The 19,800-nt window shown below is 49.3% G+C and overlaps 1 protein-coding gene across 1 annotated transcript; it reads right to left on the bottom strand.

The window, feature by feature from the left end:
* Nucleotides 1–7,646: 7,646 nt before the first annotated feature.
* COMMD9 (COMM domain containing 9) lies at nt 7,647–18,898 on the bottom strand. Its single transcript, XM_040409485.1, has 6 exons — nt 18,739–18,898; nt 12,548–12,673; nt 10,065–10,204; nt 9,181–9,215; nt 8,641–8,744; nt 7,647–7,921 (listed from the first exon to the last, which is right to left on the bottom strand). The coding sequence occupies exons 1-6, from the start codon at nt 18,799–18,801 to the stop codon at nt 7,781–7,783; spliced, it is 609 nt and encodes a 202-aa protein (XP_040265419.1). The 5' UTR covers nt 18,802–18,898; the 3' UTR covers nt 7,647–7,780.
* Nucleotides 18,899–19,800: the final 902 nt, after the last annotated feature.

Genomic DNA, 19,800 nt, shown 5'->3' with positions numbered 1-19,800 from the left:
GCCTGTCCCAGTTAGAGTGAATAGGGCTGGGGTGGGTTAGTAGGGATCCGGCAGGCGGTTCCCCTGCCGGATAAGGCTACTTTCACATTAGCGTTTCGTTGATGACGGATCTCAATAGAGGAAAAAAATAAACGCTTCAGTTTTGTCCCCATTCATTGTCAACGGGGACAAAACTGAATGAAACGGAATGCACCAAAATGCATTCCGTTACGTTTGGTTGCGTCCCCATCGGAGAAAACGGATCCCCATTGACTTACATTGTGTGTCAGGACGGATCCGTTTTCTCTGACACAATAGAAAACTGATCCGTCCCCCATTGACTTTCAGTGGTTTTCAAGACGGATCAGTCATGGCTATAGACCTAATACAACCGGATCCATTCATGACGGATGCATGCGGTTGTATTATTGTAACGGAAGCGTTTTTGGCAGATCCATGACGGATCCGCATAAAAAGGCTAATGTGAAAGTAGCCTAACCCCAGTGTGAAAGAAGCCCAATACAGGCTTCACACTAACCAGTTAGATACATCCCTTCTGGGGGTTTGATACAATGTATCAATGATCTGTCCACAGAGGATTGTCTACACTGGATACAGGTGTAGCAAATAGGAGTATTAGGTCTGTGCAGGTTTTAGATGCAAATAAGAATGTTCCTATTCACCAACAGCAAGCAGAGGTTTTGAAAATGATGGGGGTATTGCAGGATGGCATTTTTATATAGTGTCAAAATGTCTACATAAATCACTCCTGTGCATCAGATGTAGTGCATTCGGAAACTGTGAAGGGCCTAACCTGGGATTTTTAGATCCTTTTACATGTCTGCTGGTGATAGTACTGTGTGCTCCCAGCCAATCAGATGTCTCCCCCTGGTGCTCCTCCCCTCTCACAGCAATTAGAGAAACTGCAGCTGCATCCCCCTCTTCCCCTTCCGTTGGAAGGTGATGAAGATACCAAAAACAACCTTTTAACGAGAGTGGCGCCGTTTTGGGGAAAAATAAATTACAGTTTCGGTGGCTTCTATACCAATACCCAAAGACCCGGGTTAAAAAACAAAACAAAAAAAAAACAAAAAAAAACAGGAACCATAGCACCCCCTTTGAAAATTACTCTATAACCACAAGGAATAGATTGGCTCACCAAGCAGTTGCCGCTATTACACATTTTGCCTCCATTCTCCCTGCGCTCATTACATTTCTATTACAGCTGTACGATTTTTAGGCCCAGATCAGACAGCTCCCGTGAAATGAGGCGACGAGAAGCGTGAGATGGAACAAGTATCGGTCCGGCTCCTCCCCCCCCCCCCCAGCTGCGTTATTTGTCGGGAAAGGCTCCAATGATTCTTTGTGTTTATCAATTTCACAGGTCAGTAACGGCGGCGACTTCTCCGTCCCATGAGATGAGCGAGCAGCCGTATACAGGTAAGACGGAGCTGATCCCAATCCAGAGGAGCAGGATACAACACCTGATGTATAGTAATTAGGGATCCCGTGTGACTGGAGCGGATTCCAGGAGAATCTGCATAGGATGTAGTTAGATAGGGGTGTAATTACTGGTCACCCTAAGGCCTAGTTCACACGAACGTTTTTTTTGCGAGTGTACGGGACGTTTTTTTGTGTTCCGTATACGGAACCATTCATTTCAATGGTTCCGCATTAAAAATGGAATGTGTAAGCATTCCGTTTCCATATTTCCGTTGAAAGATAGAACATGTCCTATTATTGCCCGCAAATCACGTTCCGTGGCTCCATTCAAGTCAATGGGTCCGCAAAAAAAATGCATCTTCCGTATCTGTTCCGTTTTTGCTCAACCATCTATTGAAAATGTTATGCCCAGACCAATTTTTTCTATGTAATTACTGTATACTGTACATGGCATACGGAAAAACGGAAAGGAAACACAACAGAACTCAAAAACGGAACAACTAATCCGTGAAAAACGGACCGCAAAAAAACTATAAACGCCATACGTTCGTGTGAACTAGGCCTAAGGAGGATTTGGGCAGAGGCAAATGGGTGTTAAAAGTGCGTTGCTGCCCACATGAAAGGCAACATGCCGCCCGATAATACAGACTTTGCCAACTTCCTACATCACACAGTTTACACTGGGATATTTAGGAGTCAGTAATAGTATTCCTGGAATATCCCTGGGGGTGTAAAGTGGTTTCAAGGCTCATACCTGGTATCTTTGGTGGTCTAGGGTGAAAAAAGGGGTTAATAGTTATCTCTAATATCCAGGGTGGTTACAAATCTAATATTTCTGGAGGTATAGAATGGCTTCAGGGTATCTTTGGTGATAAAGGGGTTAAGGGTGATCTCTAATATCCATAGAGATCTAGATTGGCTTCAAGGCTCACACCTAATATCTTTGGTGGTCTAGGGTGAAAAAGGGGTTAATAGTTATCTCTAATATCCAGGGTTGTTAATATCCTTGTGGGTCTATAGCGGTGCCATACCTAGTATTCTAGTGGTCTGGGGTGATAAAGGGTTAACCCGTTATGCAGGATCTTTATAAAATGTAATATTCCTGAATGTCACGGAGGGCTTAATCTTATTATTTCTGGTAGTGTATGGTGGTGATGGGGTTAATGCTGGTGGTCTAGGACAGGAAAGTGCACCTAACAATTATATTCCATGTAAATAGGTGAAACGTTCATTACAGAGGTCAGAGTCCTGATCTTCTGATATAAAGCCCAATTTCTCTTCACAGAGATGTTGAATTAAATGATGACATTCTGTTTGCTGGCAGTCACCACTAGGGGGAGCTCACTCCATAGGGATTTATACAGCTCCCAAAGAAGTCCAGGAAATAATCCTCCACATCCCCTTTGCCGTTAGCGCTGACCAGTACAATTAATGATCATTATAATTAAAGTGTGAAGCTCCATTATAAGCAATTGTCTCATATGTGATCACATCAACTTCTCTCTCTAAAAGGTGCTGTACACAAGGTCCTGGGACCGGTCCCTCTTATTGGAATTGATCCAACGTGCCTACAAACATTAGGCAACTGCTCGTCATGCAATTCCTTCGTATGGCATTCAAAGCTTAGGAATCCATGTTAATTAGGAACACCCTTCAGATGCTATGACAGAAGATAAAAAGGACCCCCCCCCCCCCCTCTCCCAGGGTGGGATCTGTCTGGATATGAAACGTCTCCTTTAAAAATAAGAAGCTGGCGCCAAGAACCGGAGAAAATGGCCATAAAGCAAGAAGAGAGCAGAGGAGGGAAGAGACATGAAAGGAGCCGGATAATCCTCTGGAACATGCTTAGACACTGGATGCTCCTGACGATCTGATGTCATGAAGGACACCGGTGACCCCTCAAGGTCGAAGACATCAATTTGGGAAGAAGCGACTGTCACCGCAGAAGATCAAAGGGCGTGAATACATCTGCAGACAAGGTCTCAGCACAGATTGCAGCAATTGTATAAGCCCCGGCAGCTGTATGGCAGGTTAGCCCACCGCGTGCGGGTCATCCTTTTGAATGAGTTTCCGCACAGAAACTAATGGCTCCGCTTGTATTGACCGCCAATTATTTTGAGTTTCAAGCTGAGAGCAAATTCACCTGCGGCCGCAGAGAATGACGGCCGATTCCTCAATTCTCCTCCGAAACAAAACCCTTGGTTGTTCGTGTATCTGCAGCTGAAGAGGCAACTAGTGCTCCACCGCCTAATCGTACACCGCGGCAGATTTATTAAAGGGGATGTCCGGCCGGTAACATATTTTTTTCTAAAAAAAGAAAGGGTGAGACAATCACTGGCAGCAGCACTGATTCACCTCCGCTAGCGATTGGCTGAGGGTCCGTTTCCTATGTGCCGAGAGGAAACAGGAAGTAAAGACCTGGAAGCGGCGGGGGGACACTTTTCTGCCATTTTGACCATTTTTAAAATTTTACTGATGGGCCAACCACTTTAAAGCGGTCATCCCATTACAACAACTTATCCCCCCATCCACAGAATAGGGGATTAGTGTCCGATCGTCGGGAGTCTGGCGACTGAGGTCCCTGCGATCACGAAAATGGGAGCCTGTCCTGAGCCCCCCAACACCCACATTTAGATGCAGTGGTGGTCACCAGCGGTCAACACTTAACCTCTCTATTGCAATGGCACAACCAGCTTTAAAGAGCACCTGTCCCCTCTCCAGACACGTCGGTTTTAGTAACTACTTGCATCCCCCATGTAATAACAATTCTTATGATTCTGTGATGTGCCATCCTTCTGCTGTCCCTGCTAGAAGCTATGAATGAATTATTAGAAGCGTGCAGGAAAGGTACAGATGGGTGTTACCAGTTGGGGGGGGGGCTACTGGTAACACCCAACAGTACCTGTACTGCAGACTGCTGGCAATTTATTTGTAAAACTTCGAGCAGGAATAATACAGGAATGGCACAACACAGAGTCAGAAGACTAGATCTTCCAGAATTGTTATTACATGGGAAATGCAAATAGTCACCAAACTGACACGTCAGGTCTAAACTGCCCCAAAAATTGTGGCAACCAAAATTGCACGAAATAGTTCACTCTCATATATTTAGGTCCATATTCCAGTCCATAGGGGGCAGTGTTGTAACATTATAAGCATAGCTAATAAAGCTATAATAAGCCTCTTCTTACACTCCTATTGGCAGCCCCTGGAACATTTCATCGGTTACACAGCAGGGGGCATCAATGAGCAAATAGAAAGCTCTGCCCACGCTGAAAGAGACCACGAAATCAGTGCTGGCTTCTAGATAAGAAAAGGGTATTTAACCCAACCTAATAAAAAAAAATTTTTAAAAATGCCTGTTCTGCCCCCTTCATAAAGCAGGACCCCGCTGCCCGGATGTCACCAACCGCCGCGCCGCACACTACAAAGCATCTAGTTTTTACAGAGGCAGATCTGCATTTTTAACGCTGAAGTGTAAATCAGGAGAAGACGACAATAAGGCGGTTATTTATAGAAGGGCTTTGAAGTCCCGAATTATTCTGCGTCAGAGCTTCAGTACAAAACACGGGGATTAGGAGATCTACACAAATCTCGGACGCGGCCAACAGGGTCAAACGTAGTGAAGGTTTTACCATGTGCCTCGGTGGTCTGTCAATCAGAGAAGTCTATAATTAGTGAGGGACCACCATCGCTCCCCAGAATGAGGGGTCTCAATAGTTTCCAGCTCGTACGTGCGACGACAATTTATGCTCTGGCGATTCCCAGCACCTGGCGCCCCCGCGGTCGGTTTTAGTGCATATCTGGTTGGCATCGCCCTAAACCACATCATAACTTTACCCCCAGGAAGGCCAGGGCAGCAGGACACGGTGTAACCACCCACGGCCTATCTCACACCGCTTTATGTCACTAATGTCAGATAGGTGCGGTTCTCGGCTCTGGGACCCGCACCTATTGGTAGAACAGGGTCCACGGCGGAAGCGCAGCCACCCTCCACGCACTTCTATGGGAGTGCCGAAAATAGCCAAGCTGGTGATTTACGGAACTACCATAGAGGTGAATGCACAGTGCGCTCTCCATCCATTCAAGAGACAGGTGCGGGTCCTAGAAGTGAGACCCGCACCTATCCTAGAGATAGGTCACCAATGTGTGAGATGGGGGCTAACCCCTTAAAGTGGTTCTCTGGGGCTCAAAAACCAGTGACCTATCTGCAGGAGATGGGGGGGTGGGTGACTTCCAGCTATTTGAAGGGGTTTTCAAAGACTTATATACCGCTGAGCTATCCGCTAGGTCATCAGTATCGGTCACATGGCCTAGACGCAGCTCAGCCCTTTTGAAATGAATGGGGCCGAGTGCGATACCGAGCACAGCCGTGATATATAATGTACGGCGCTGTGCTTGGCCGTGGTGCTCACAGGAACGCCGCTCCCTTCTCAAACAGCTGATTGGCGGGGGTCCTGGGTGCCGGACCACCACCGATCAGGTACTGATGACCTATGCAGAGGATAGGTCATCAGTATATAAGTCTTAGAAAACCCCTTTAAAGAGAAAGTGGCGCTGGCAGAACTGCTGCAGCCTTTTAATAATATGCCAAGCATACCGCACCGCACTACGTGGATTATGCGCCACAAAAAAAAAGGGGTTGTGCCATAAAACGTATTCTGCATTTTCCAAACCAGCACCTGGCTCTGAATACTTTTGCAATTGCATGTAATTAAAAATGTTGTATCGCCACTGAGCTATTCAATAAAACGTATCTGAACAGCGCCACCTGCTGTTTCTTCTTTTCCTCATTTCTTGTCCACCTCACCGAGGTGGTCGCACAGTCTCAGTGCAAATCTTCAACTTCCACCATCCAGATCTGTGGCAGTTACAGGGAAAGAGCTACAGCAGAAAGGACATGCCCCCCCCTGAGCTGCCAGGCTGAAAAAAATCTAGCACATGCCACCATCTGGGCATGCTGGGAGTTGTAGTTTTGCAACAGCTGGAGAGCCGCAGGTTGGGCATCCCTGATCTAGCAGAACAATTGGAGCAGTGAATGTGGAGATCTCTGGATCCATGCGAGGTGCAGGGCTGGTTCTGGTAGCAGATGATGGTTCTTTCTTTTACATCAATCAGGGTAGAACTCCTTTAGGTAAATTCTGCTCCTCCAAGGAGCCTAATGCTTCTTAGAGGAGAAGGCGAGAGACTGATGTGGGCAAGGCATTGTCTGGAAGCGGGGACGCTCCACCTATGTTAGCAGAAGAGAGATCTGTGGCATTAATGTTCACAGCTGGGTGGATCGCTGAGGCTGCACAAAGCACTTCCCTGACCTGATTGTCCTCCGAGACTGACTTCTCCCATTGAGAGAATGAAGCCAGCTGTCGCCAGCACACGGCAATACCGGAAGAACCACAGCACCACCTGCTGGAGACCACTGCAAAGTGCACTTGCCTTGAGGAGCGACAACCATCGTGTGTACAGATAACCTGACAACATGCTACGCTCTCAGCGTTTGTCGTGCGAGAACGGCTTCGCTACGCAATACATACATCAAATGTTAATGCGTTCCAGGGACAGGACTGCGGCATAGAGAAATCTACGGCGCGGCCTCCACCAGTTCTCTTTAAAGGGGCTCTCGAAAATTTTGTAAGTGTTTAGCTATAATGAGAGTTTTTAAAAGGCCAGGAGATCAGAGATGAGGCTTCACATGAGCCGTCAGCTGACGGGACTGAGAAGTGATGCTCTGTAAACAGACTGATTTTTAACCCCTGTATTTCAAAATCAGGCCAACATTTTTAATAACCACTATTTTGACAAAAATGTTTTAGCCCAAAATGAAGTCATAAAAAAAAAAAACGTTTTCCCGAAGGTGTCCAAAGCTCAATAAAGGTCTAAAAATGATATGTAAAACTACCCTACGGAGGACACTTACCTGCTACCTGTGGCTGCTTTTCAGCTCTTTTACTAACCCTGGCATTTCATATAAAAAACCCTGCTGTTGGAAGATTCAACCAAATAAAAGGTGCTCCCCCATGCTTTACACTGCAGCAAGTTGGTTGCTTATACGAGTGGGGAAAAAAAATAATATTCAGGAATAGGTGATAATCCATAAGGTCATTATATCGGGTCCCAGCGGGTTTGACTTCTCCCCTCTATACAGATTTCCTCTTCTGGGGCCTAGGAAAGCTGGGTGACAGTCCCAGCAGCCGTGGTTGGCTAGAACATTAAAAGACGACTTCGGCTCTTGTACGTTTTTTTTATATAACTCTAGAAAAAAATATTTACAGGATATGAGCAGTTGTTGTATCTCATGTCATGTGACGTCCGAGGCGGCGGAAAGCTAAGGACGCCCCATCGGGTGAGGTGGGGTCATTAACTACTTGTTAGCCACAGCAGACAGCTGGTCCCTTATTCGTCCCAGTCCATCCAACATGGTGTCCAAGGTTTCTTTGCTGAGCTCCATGGTCAGTGTGGAGGTCGCTGGTTCCAACCCACACAGACCTGGGTCCTCCTGGATCTGGGGGAGAAGTCACAATGTCAGCCATGGACCTCCTCCACTAAGAGATCAATCAATTCTCAGGCTATATAAGAAAAGTCCTATCTGTGCAGTTCTGACTGTGTCCATAGGGGGCAGCATTACTGCAGTGAGTAGTGATGATATTCTAATCCACTTGTCAGGTCCATGGACAGAGGCAGAGATGTGTTCACGGCATATTCTCCCCTGACTGCCATACTCAGCAGGGGGCGACAGTGAGCACAGGACAGAGTACAGAGAAATAAATCTGTTCTCCGCCATGAAGCATGATGGGACTTTAAAGGGGTTGTCCATGAATACCTAACTTTTCTGCCCGCAATCAGCCTTCGCTATTTCCTCCAGTGCTTCAGTCCTGTGCACTGTGTGTCCATCTTCTGGTCTGTGGCTTGTTTACTTCCTCCCGTCCATGGTCACCTACTCTGCTGCGGCCAATGACTGGCTTCAGCAGTGACATGTCCACAAGAGACAGGTCACGTCTGAAGCCAGGGGTTGACTGCAGTGGAGCAGGTGGCAGGGAGGAAGTAAACAGGCTGCAGACAGGAAGATGGACACACGGGAGTCAGCGAGCAGGACCAGAACGGCTGGGAGCAGGCAAGTACGAATCGGAGGAGGCGGGGGGCCGCGGGCGCCCGTTAAAGGTTAGGTCTTTATAACAATATTTAGGAGGTCAGTAGCGAGCAGTAATTACAGGTTACACTCACCTTCATCTTCAGCAGACAGGTAGGTACTGCCATTCTGGTGACAGAGTCTGACGAGGTCTTGATGTCCACCCTCCAGTCCATATCTACCAGACGCGGCAATGAGACTAAAGAGAGAGCGGTCAGTCTGTGGGCTCACCAGTCCTAATACCAGTGATGGGGCAATCTATAGCTAACACAGGTCCGGATCCACACATCTCTCCTGCAGCAGCCACTAGAGGAGAAATGGAGTACTGCATAGCAGCCAAATAACACCCCCCCCCCCCCCCCCCATTACTAGTTTATGTCACATATCTGGACACCTTAGAACCTCTCCATAGGCAACAGCGCCACTTATAGGGGAAACGTGAATATTACAACTATAGAGCGAGACTCCGAGCTTTTAGTAGCCCTGGGCTGCAGGTCACATGAATCACTTCTATAAATGCCAACTTTGGGTTCGATGCCCCCTAAATATTCCAGGATAATTCAGTAATATAGATAAAGCTGATCATTTCCATTCACTGCGGGTGTAGATGTATAACGACAGCTGTGTATACTCACTGCTCGTGTTCTGGGCTTCGCTTCTCCAAGCAGATCTACAGGAAGACAAAGGGGGTCATCAAATCATCAAAATGAGTGTCCTAAACCCCGTCAGCCATAATTATGGGACCTTAAAAGGGTTGTCCGAGCTGAACCTGGACATTCCCCCATTTTCACCCCGGCAGCCCCCCTGACTTGAGCATCAGAGCAGTTCATGCTCCGATGCTCTCCTTTGCCCTGCGCTAAGTCGCGCAGGGCAAAGACATTTTTTGGAGATCCGGTGACGTAACGGGGCTCTCCATGGGACTGCCAGGAACCCCGGTGAAGTCACCGGCACTGATGGGCGGGATTTAGCGCTGCCCTAGCCAGGAGAGCCCGCCCATCAGAGCCGGTGACGTCACCAAACACACTGCCGGGTGGAAGTTTCCGCCCGGCAGTGTGTTATGATAAGCAAAAGTGCCCGTGCCCTGCGCGATCTAGCGCAGGGCAAGGGAGCGCATCGGAGCATGAGATGCTAGCCTCAGGGGGGCTGCCTGGGTAAAAATAAGGGTATGTCCGGGTTCAGCTCTGAACCCTGACAACCCCTTTAATCAATGGTAAAAATTGGATATTTTAATGCGCCCTTTTGACCCTGTGTGAAGGAGTTCGGCTACTGTGACTATTGCGTCTTTGCTGTACGGTTTTGAGATCTGGCAGGGAATTCCAGACGGACACATTTTACTTGCACTGATACATTGTAGCAACTTATCAGGAAAGAGAGATTGGCCTGGACTGAATACAATTGCAGTACAGCCGTTGTGAGAAGTGCGAGGCCTCAGCGTCCGGATGGAAAGGTGAAGGTTTCCATTTGTATCTAATGAATTCTGCAACTTTACATCACAAGAAACAACAACTGTGCAACTCACACATTCTCCAGAATTATCTTGGTCAGGAGGTTCTTCAGGTTCTGGTGAAAGTCATCTGGGAAGATGTGAAGTATCTGCTCGGCAGAGGTCAGGCCTTTGTACACCACGTGGCGGGTGAGGGAGTGAACCGCCTGTATCACCTAATACACAAGGAGGAGACGATGAGAGATCCAGTAAAAGTTACAGAATCGATCACAAAGATTTAAGAATTAGAACCAAGGAAACACTTTATACACAAACTGGGGGTTTCATTATTATTATTTTTTTTATGAAGACTATATGCAAAGCAGCTGAACTTCTTTTTATTTCAGATGCATCAGAGCAAGAGAAAAAGGTTGCAGAAGTAATCTTTCCCAAACTGCTAACAAGGTAGCGACATGTAATATGGCACCAACAGCCAAAAGTATAGCTTTCAAATATCACTATTCTGCTGGTGGAGTCACCGTGTTCATACATTACTTATCCTGAGTTCTATTCTGTATTATACTCCAGAGCTGCACTCACTATTCTGCTGGTGTAGTCACTGTGTACATACATTACATTACTTATCCTGTACTGATCCTGAGTGACATCCTGTATTATACTCCAGAGCTGCACTCACTATTCTGCTGGTGTAGTCACTGTGTACATACATTACATTACTTATCCTGTACTGATCCTGAGTGACATCCTGTATTATACTCCAGAGCTGCACTCACTATTCTGCTGGTGCAGTCACTGTGTACATACATTACTTATCCTGCACTGATCCTGAGTTACATCCTGTATTATACTCCAGAGCTGCACTCACTATTCTGCTGGTGCAGTCACTGTGTACATACATTACTTATCCTTTATTGATCCTGAGTTACATCCTGTATTATACTCCAGAGCTGCACTCACTATTCTGCTGGTGCAGTCACTGTGTACATACATTACTTATCCTGCACTGATCCTGAGTTACATCCTGTATTATACTCCAGAGCTGCACTCACTATTCTGCTGGTGCAGTCACTGTGTACATACATTACTTATCCTGTACTGATCCTGAGTTACATCCTGTATTATACTCCAGAGCTGCACTCACTATTCTGCTGGTGAAGTCACTGTGTACATACATTACTTATCCTTTATTGATCCTGAGTTGCATCCTGTATTATACTCCAGAGCTGTACTCACTATTCTGCTGGTACAGTCACTGTGTACATACATTACTTATCCTTTATTGATCCTGAGTTACATCCTGTATTATACTCCAGAGCTGTACTCACTATTCTGCTGGTACAGTCACTGTGTACATACATTACTTATCCTTTATTGATCCTGAGTTACATCCTGTATTATACTCCAGAGCTGCACTCACTATTCTGCTGGTGCAGTCACTGCGTACATACATTACTTATCCTGTACTGATCCTGAGTTGCATCCTGTATTATACTCCAGAGCTGTACTCACTATTCTGCTGGTGGAGTCACTGCGTACGTACGTACATACATTACTTATCCTGTACTGATCCTGAGTTACATCCTGTATTATACTCCAGAGCTGCGCTCACTATTCTGCTGGTGGAGTCACTGCGTACATACATTACTTATCCTGTACTGATCCTGAGTTACATCCTGTATTATACTCCAGAGCTGCGCTCACTATTCTGCTGGTGCAGTCACTGTGTGCATACATTACATTACTTATCCTGTACTGATCCTGAGTTACATCCTGTATTATACTCCAGAGCTGCACTCACTATTCTGCTGGTGCAGTCACTGTGTACATACATTACTTATCCTGTACTGATCCTGAGTTACATCCTGTATTATACTCCAGAGCTGCACTCACTATTCTGCTGGTGCAGTCACTGTGTACATACATTACTTATCCTGTACTGATCCTGAGTTACATCATGTATTATACTCCAGAGCTGCACTCACTATTCTGCTGGTGCAGTCACTGTGTACATACATTACTTATCCTGTACTGATCCTGAGTTACATCCTGTATTATACTCCAGAGCTGCACTCACTATTCTGCTGGTGCAGTCACTGTGTACATACATTACTTATCCTGTACTGATCCTGAGTTACATCCTGTATAATACTCCAGAGCTGCACTCACTATTCTGCTGGTGCAGTCACTGTGTACATACATTACTTATCCTGTACTGATCCTGAGTTACATCCTGTATAATACTCCAGAGCTGCACTCACTATTCTGCTGGTGCAGTCACTGTGTACATACATTACTTATCCTGTACTGATCCTGAGTTACATCCTGTATAATACTCCAGAGCTGCACTCACTATTCTGCTGGTGCAGTCACTGTGTACACACATTACATCTTGTATTATTATGGAGAAGCCAATATTTAGGACCTCTGACCGGCCAAGAAGGGTGAATAAGGCACCGGAAGCTGATTTAGGATGTCTTGTTATAGATTGTTGAGGTCCCTTTACATTTCTCCCCACTGTAATTCCTCACCAGCCCCACCCTCCCTACAGGAGCACCTACCTGAGAAGCCTCCTCTGCGGTCACTGACAGGTTGGACGAGGCGCTGTCAATCAGCTGGATGGAGTCCAGGGCTGAAGGAGGGAAGGAGTCTCTGCAGAGCTTCTGGACCACATCCTTGGAGGAGGCCTGACACATGGGGAGACAAGATGGGGACGTCAGAGTGACAGAATTACAGGACAGGTCACCCCTCCTGACCCATGTTCTTCAAGACACAAGTCTGGAGCAACTTTCCTAAGCTGACAACTGGGTGTTACCTGCTGAGCGTAGGGGGGGGGGGGGGGGGCAGTAAGAATTAGTGAGTGAGCGCTGCCGTCTCCACCACTGTCAGGGAGTGTATGGTTGGGGGGTCCCCATATATTGGTTTTAATTCAACAGGAGATAAAAAAGCCCCTACAGACAGACAAACATGTAAGACATACACCCCCTCAGCCCGGTATCAGGACCGACACCATATGAGGCTGGGATATCAACGTTGGTGCTAGTGGGGGGCTGGGCAAGAATAAAAACGTGAGGGATAGAGCGGGGCATTGTCATAGTGAGTGCACTGACCCTAGTCCACCCTATTAATATATCCAAAGGACGGGGGCCAAAACGCCCCCCCCCCCCCCCCTACGCAGACTGGAACTCTGATCCTACACTGAAAGCCCTAATAAGGCCCTGAACAGCGATAAAAAGACCACGTATCCAGTGGATAATACAAATATGGAACCGCACATTGATTAGGGCTGTGGGAAAAATGAATACCCCAACCAAGTGATAGAAAATACTCAAGTGTCCCGACGCGTTTCCTCAACATAAGCCCCAAGATTCTTCAGGGGACACGGGGCGTAGTGATGGTTGCCCCAACTGGCGTATGGCCCAACAGCTAGGGAATAACTATTTGGTGGCTGCAGTCAGTGTGTGGCCGAGCCTGAGACACAACGACAAAAGACAGAAAAGACCACGTAAGTATAATCACCAATCATCCAACATGGGACGATGGGGGAGAAGTAACTTACTGCTTGGTGGCTGCGGTCAGCGAATGGCTGTAGACCCAGGATAATGGTGTCTGCAGGGGTAGATGAACCGGCAGCGTATGGGGCTGAACTGCCCCATTATAAAGGCAGAGGGGCCAGGTGAGACGCATCTCCAGCAATCGGCGTCTGCTGATGACGTCAGAAGATGCGCCTCTACCCAGCGGTCACGTGATCAAGATACCAAAGATCACGTGACCGCGCATGCGCAAATACATCCGGCCCCATGTGTATACCGGGGCCTAGGTGGAACGCAAGGCGGCGAAGAACTTCCGTATCAGGTCAAAAAGAATGTTGGTGGACACTTACTTTGAATACAGTTACCCCTTATGGCCTTAACGAGCAATTGAATTTTGGTTGCTTTCTGTGACCGCTATTTGTTCCTTGCCGGCCCCGCGGGTTTTTCTCCCTGTTAAAGGGATATCTTACGCATACGGTTCTATCCCTCAGCAGGTTTGGAGAAGGGTAATTGGGGGTCATGGTCTTCCAGGACCAGGGAGAAGTTTCCTCCTCCTACATTTATTTAAATTTATACCGGACTTGAGTTCTCCCTGTGGTCATATATCCACCAGTGCGACCAGTAGGGGGCGTCCCCATATGATGCCCTGCGATCCAGAGGAGGCGGTATGCATGGCGTCATGTGCGCTATATTATAGTCCTAACAGGCGGCTGGTACATTACCTGTCTGCAAGCGCCTCAATGCGCGAGCGCAGCCGGCTTCGTTCCGATCACGTGACTGGTAGTATGTGCGGTTACATGTTTATATTATCCACTGGATACGTGGTCTTTTTATCGCTGTTCAGGGCCTTATTAGGGCTTTCAGTGTAGGATCAGAGTTCCAGTCTGCGTAGGGGGGGGCGTTTTGGACCCCGTCCTTTGGATATATTAATAGGGTGGACTAGGGTCAGTGCACTCACTATGACAATGCCCCGCTCTATCCCTCACGTTTTTATTCTTGCCCAGCCCCCCACTAGCACCAACGTTGATATCCCAGCCTCATATGGTGTCGTCCTGATACCGGGCTGAGGGGGTGTATGTCTTACATGTTTGTTTGTCTGTAGGGGCTTTTTTTTTTTTTTTAATCTCCTATGGGAAGTGATATTTTATCCTAGTTTACTGCCCCCTCACAGCAGTCTTCAGGTGGGCTCGACTGCCTGTCCTGTTGGACCCTCTCCTTTTGTCCCCATATATTGGGCCTTTAGGGGGAGCAGTGACCGGTTGTGCGCAGCTCTTTATTAGCCCCTCCCCCTGTGTATACGCTCCCCCAAAAACGCACTTCAAACCCCATGTCAAAAACTAAAAACCAAAAAAAAGAGCCCAAAAAAAGAAACTTTCAAAATCAGCAGAGATTGTGTGTGTGAACATAGCCTTACATCAGTGCAGGTTTTCAGCCTCTAATGACAGAAATGCAGACTGCATGCTGGTAGTTGTAGTCCCCTGCAGCACGCTGGTACTTGTAGCCCCCTATAGCCATCACTGCAGCACGCTGGTACTTGTAGTCCCCTATAGCCATCACTGCAGCACGCTGGTACTTGTAGTCCCCTATAGCCATCACTGCAGCACGCTGGTACTTTTAGTCCCCTGCAGCACGCTGGTACTTGTAGTGCCCTATAGCCCTCACTGCAGCACGCTGGTACTTGTAGTGCCCTATAGCCCTCACTGCAGCACGCTGGTACTTGTAGTGCCCTATAGCCCTCACTGCAGCACGCTGGTACTTGTAGTGCCCTATAGCCATCACTGCAGCACGCTGGTACTTGTAGTGCCCTATAGCCCTCACTGCAGCACGCTGGTACTTGTAGTGCCCTATAGCCATCACTGCAGCACGCTGGTACTTGTAGTGCCCTATAGCCATCACTGCAGCACGCTGGTACTTGTAGTCCCCTGCAGCACGCTGGTAGTTGTAGTCCCCTGCAGCACGCTGGTTCTTGTAGTGCCCTATAGCCATCACTGCAGCACGATGGTACTTGGTCCCCTATAGCCATCACTGCAGCACGCTGGTACTTGTAGTCCCCTATAGCCCTCACTGCAGCACGCTGGTACTTGTAGTCCCCTATAGCCATCACTGCAGCACGATGGTACTTGGTCCCCTATAGCCATCACTGCAGCACGCTGGTACTTGTAGTCCCCTATAGCCCTCACTGCAGCACGCTGGTACTTGTAGTCCCCTATAGCCATCACTGCAGCACGCTGGTACTTGTAGTCCCCCTATAGCCATCACTGCAGCACGCTGGTACTTGTAGTCCCCCTATAGCCATCACTGCAGCACGCTGGTACTTGTAGTCCCCCTATAGCCATCACTGCAGCACGCTGGTACTTGTAGTCCCCTATAGCCCTCACTGCAGCACGCTGGTACTTGTAGTCCCCTATAGCCCTCACTGCAGCACGCTGGTACTTGTAGTCCCCCTATAGCCATCACTGCAGCACGCTGGAACTTGTAGTCCCCCTATAGCCATCACTGCAGCACGCTGGAACTTGTAGTCCCCCTATAGCCCTCACTGCAGCACGCTGGTACTTGTAGTCCCCTATAGCCCTCACTGCAGCACGCTGGTACTTGTAGTCCCCTATAGCCCTCACTGCAGCACGCTGGTACTTGTAGTCCCCTATAGCCCTCACTGCAGCACGCTGGTACTTGTAGTCCCCTATAGCCCTCACTGCAGCACGCTGGTACTTGTAGTCCCCCTATAGCCATCACTGCAGCACGCTGGTACTTGTAGTCCCCTATAGCCCTCACTGCAGCACGCTGGTACTTGTAGTCCCCTATAGCCATCACTGCAGCACGCTGGTACTTGTAGTCCCCCTATAGCCATCACTGCAGCACGCTGGTACTTGTAGTCCCCTATAGCCCTCACTGCAGCACGCTGGTACTTGTAGTCCCCTATAGCCCTCACTGCAGCACGCTGGTACTTGTAGTCCCCTATAGCCCTCACTGCAGCACGCTGGTACTTGTAGTCCCCCTATAGCCATCACTGCAGCACGCTGGAACTTGTAGTCCCCCTATAGCCCTCACTGCAGCACGCTGGTACTTGTAGTCCCCTATAGCCCTCACTGCAGCACGCTGGTACTTGTAGTGCCCTATAGCCCTCACTGCAGCACGCTGGTACTTGTAGTCCCCCTATAGCCCTCACTGCAGCACGCTGGTACTTGTAGTCCCCTGCAGCACGCTGGTACTTGTAGTCCCCTGCAGCACGCTGGTACTTGTAGTCCCCTGCAGCACGCTGGTACTTGTAGTCCCCTGCAGCACGCTGGTACTTGTAGTCCCCTGCAGCACGCTGGTACTTGTAGTCCCCTGCAGCACGCTGGTACTTGTAGTCCCCTGCAGCACGCTGGTACTTGTAGTCCCCTGCAGCACGCTGGTACTTGTAGTCCCCTGCAGCACGCTGGTACTTGTAGTCCCCTGCAGCACGCTGGTACTTGTAGTCCCCTGCAGCACGCTGGTACTTGTAGTCCCCTGCAGCACGCTGGTACTTGTAGTCCCCTGCAGCACGCTGGTACTTGTAGTCCCCTGCAGCACGCTGGTACTTGTAGTCCCCTGCAGCACGCTGGTACTTGTAGTCCCCTGCAGCACGCTGGTTCTTGTAGTCCCCTGCAGCACGCTGGTTCTTGTAGTGCCCTATAGCCCTCACTGCAGCACGCTGGTACTTGTAGTCCCCTATAGCAATCACTGCAGCATGCTGGTACTTGTAGTCCCCTATAGCCCTCACTGCAGCACGCTGGTACTTGTAGTCCCCTATAGCCCTCACTGCAGCACGCTGGTACTTGTAGTCCCCTGCAGCACGCTGGTACTTGTAGTGCCCTATAGCCCTCACTGCACCACGCTGGTACTTGTAGTCCCCCTATAGCCATCACTGAAGCACGCTGGTACTTGTAGTCCCCTGCAGCACGCTGGTACTTGTAGTCCCCTATAGCCATCACTGCAGCACGTTGGTACTTGTAGTCCCCTATAGCCATCACTGCAGCACGCTGGTACTTGTAGTCCCCCATAGCCCTCACTGCAGCATGCTGGTACTTGTAGTCCCCTATAGCCCTCACTGCAGCACGCTGGTACTTGTAGTCCCCTATAGTCCTCACTGCAGCACGCTGGTACTTGTAGCCCCCTATAGTCCTCACTGCAGCACGCTGGTACTTGTAGCCCCCTATAGCCCTCACTGCAGCACGCTGGTACTTGTAGCCCCCTATAGCCCTCACTGCAGCACGCTGGTACTTGTAGTCCCCCATAGCTATCACTGCAGCACGCTGGTACTTGTAGTGCCCTATAGCCCTCACTGCAGCACGCTGGTACTTGTAGTCCTCTATAGCCCTCACTGCAGCACGCTGGTACTTGTAGTCCCCCATAGCCCTCACTGCAGCACGCTGGTACTTGTAGTCCCCCATAGCTATCACTGCAGCACGCTGGTACTTGTAGTCCCCCATAGCTATCACTGCAGCACGCTGGTACTTGTAGTCCCCCATAGCCCTCACTGCAGCACGCTGGTACTTGTAGTCCTCTATAGCCCTCACTGCAGCACGCTGGTACTTGTAGCCCCCTATAGCCCTCACTGCAGCACGCTGGTACTTGTAGTCCCCCATAGCTATCACTGCAGCACGCTGGTACTTGTAGTCCTCTATAGCCCTCACTGCAGCACGCTGGTACTTGTAGTCCCCCATAGCTATCACTGCAGCACGCTGGTACTTGTAGCCCCCTATAGCCCTCACTGCAGCACGCTGGTACTTGTAGTCCTCTATAGCCCTCACTGCAGCACGCTGGTACTTGTAGTCCCCTATAGCTATCACTGCAGCACGCTGGTACTTGTAGTCCCCTATAGCTATCACTGCAGCACGCTGGTACTTGTAGTCCCCCATAGCCCTCACTGCAGCACGCTGGTACTTGTAGTCCTCTATAGCCCTCACTGCAGCACGCTGGTACTTGTAGTCCCCTATAGCGGTCACTGCAGCACGCTGGTACTTGTAGTCCCCTATAGATGTCACTGCAGCACGCTGGTACTTGTAGTCCCCCATAACCCTCACTGCAGCACGCTGGTACTTGTAGTCCAACCCCCCTATCTAACACACAGGCTGTTTGCAGCCTCCCCCTCCCGGCTCGTACGTCTCTCCATGTACACAGGCTGCACTCACTGGACGTACAGTAAACTGTCTAATACACCGAATATAATGGCGTCCTGCTCCTCCTTTATGTCTCACCTTTAACAAGAGCTGCAAGCTGCTGAATACACTCTCCGACAGAGCGGCCATCTCTCCCGTCATGTGACTCCAATCACGTGCCTCACTGCCTATGGCAAGGCGCGTCCCGGCCGCAAAGCATTGTGGTAGATGTAGTTCCTTCAGGATGCTGAGCCCTCGCCCCGTCACACGCTGCATCCTCATAGGTAAGCACGCAGCCTGCTGTATAGCCAGGCAGGAAACGGCTCTGAGCCTGGGGCGTCATGTAAAGGAGAGCCAATCAAATCACTGCTTTCATTTTACTTGTATGTATAAGCTGTGCTTTGATTAGTTGCTGGACCCCCACTGATCAGATACTCGTGACCTGTCCAGAGGCCCCCACCGATCAGATACTGGTGACCTGTCCAGAGGCCCCCACCGATCAGATACTGGTGACCTGTCCAGAGGCCCCCACCGATCAGATACTGGTGACCTGTCCAGAGGGCCCCCACCGATCAGATACTGGTGACCTGTCCAGAGGCCCCCACCGATCAGATACTGGTGACCTGTCCAGAGGGCCCCCACCGATCAGATACTGGTGACCTATCCAGAGGACCCCCACCGATCAGATACTGATGACCTGTCCAGAGGACCCCACCGATCAGATACTGATGACCTATCCAGAGGCCCCCACCGATCAGATACTGATGACCTATCCAGAGGCCCCCACCGATCAGATACTGGTGACCTATCCAGAGGACCCCACCGATCAGATACTGGTGACTTATCCAGAGGCCCCCACCGATCAGATACTGATGACCTATCCAGAGGCCCCCACCGATCAGATACTGATGACCTATCCAGAGGGCCCCCACCGATTAGATACTGATGACCTATGCAGAGGGCCCCCACCGATCATATACTGATGACCTATCCAGAGGCCCCCACCGATCAGATACTGATGACCTATCCAGAGGGCCCCCACCGATCAGATACTGGTGACTTATCCAGAGGGCCCCACCGATCAGATACTGGTGACTTATCCAGAGGGCCCCACCGATCAGATACTGGTGACCTATCCAGAGGGCCCCCACCGATCAGATA

The sequence above is a fragment of the Bufo bufo genome, chromosome 10, assembly GCF_905171765.1.
Source record: "Bufo bufo chromosome 10, aBufBuf1.1, whole genome shotgun sequence".
Lineage (NCBI taxonomy): Eukaryota > Metazoa > Chordata > Amphibia > Anura > Bufonidae > Bufo > Bufo bufo.
The sequence above is the reverse complement of the archived record's forward strand: the minus strand, read 5'-3'. Positions and strand labels throughout refer to the sequence as shown.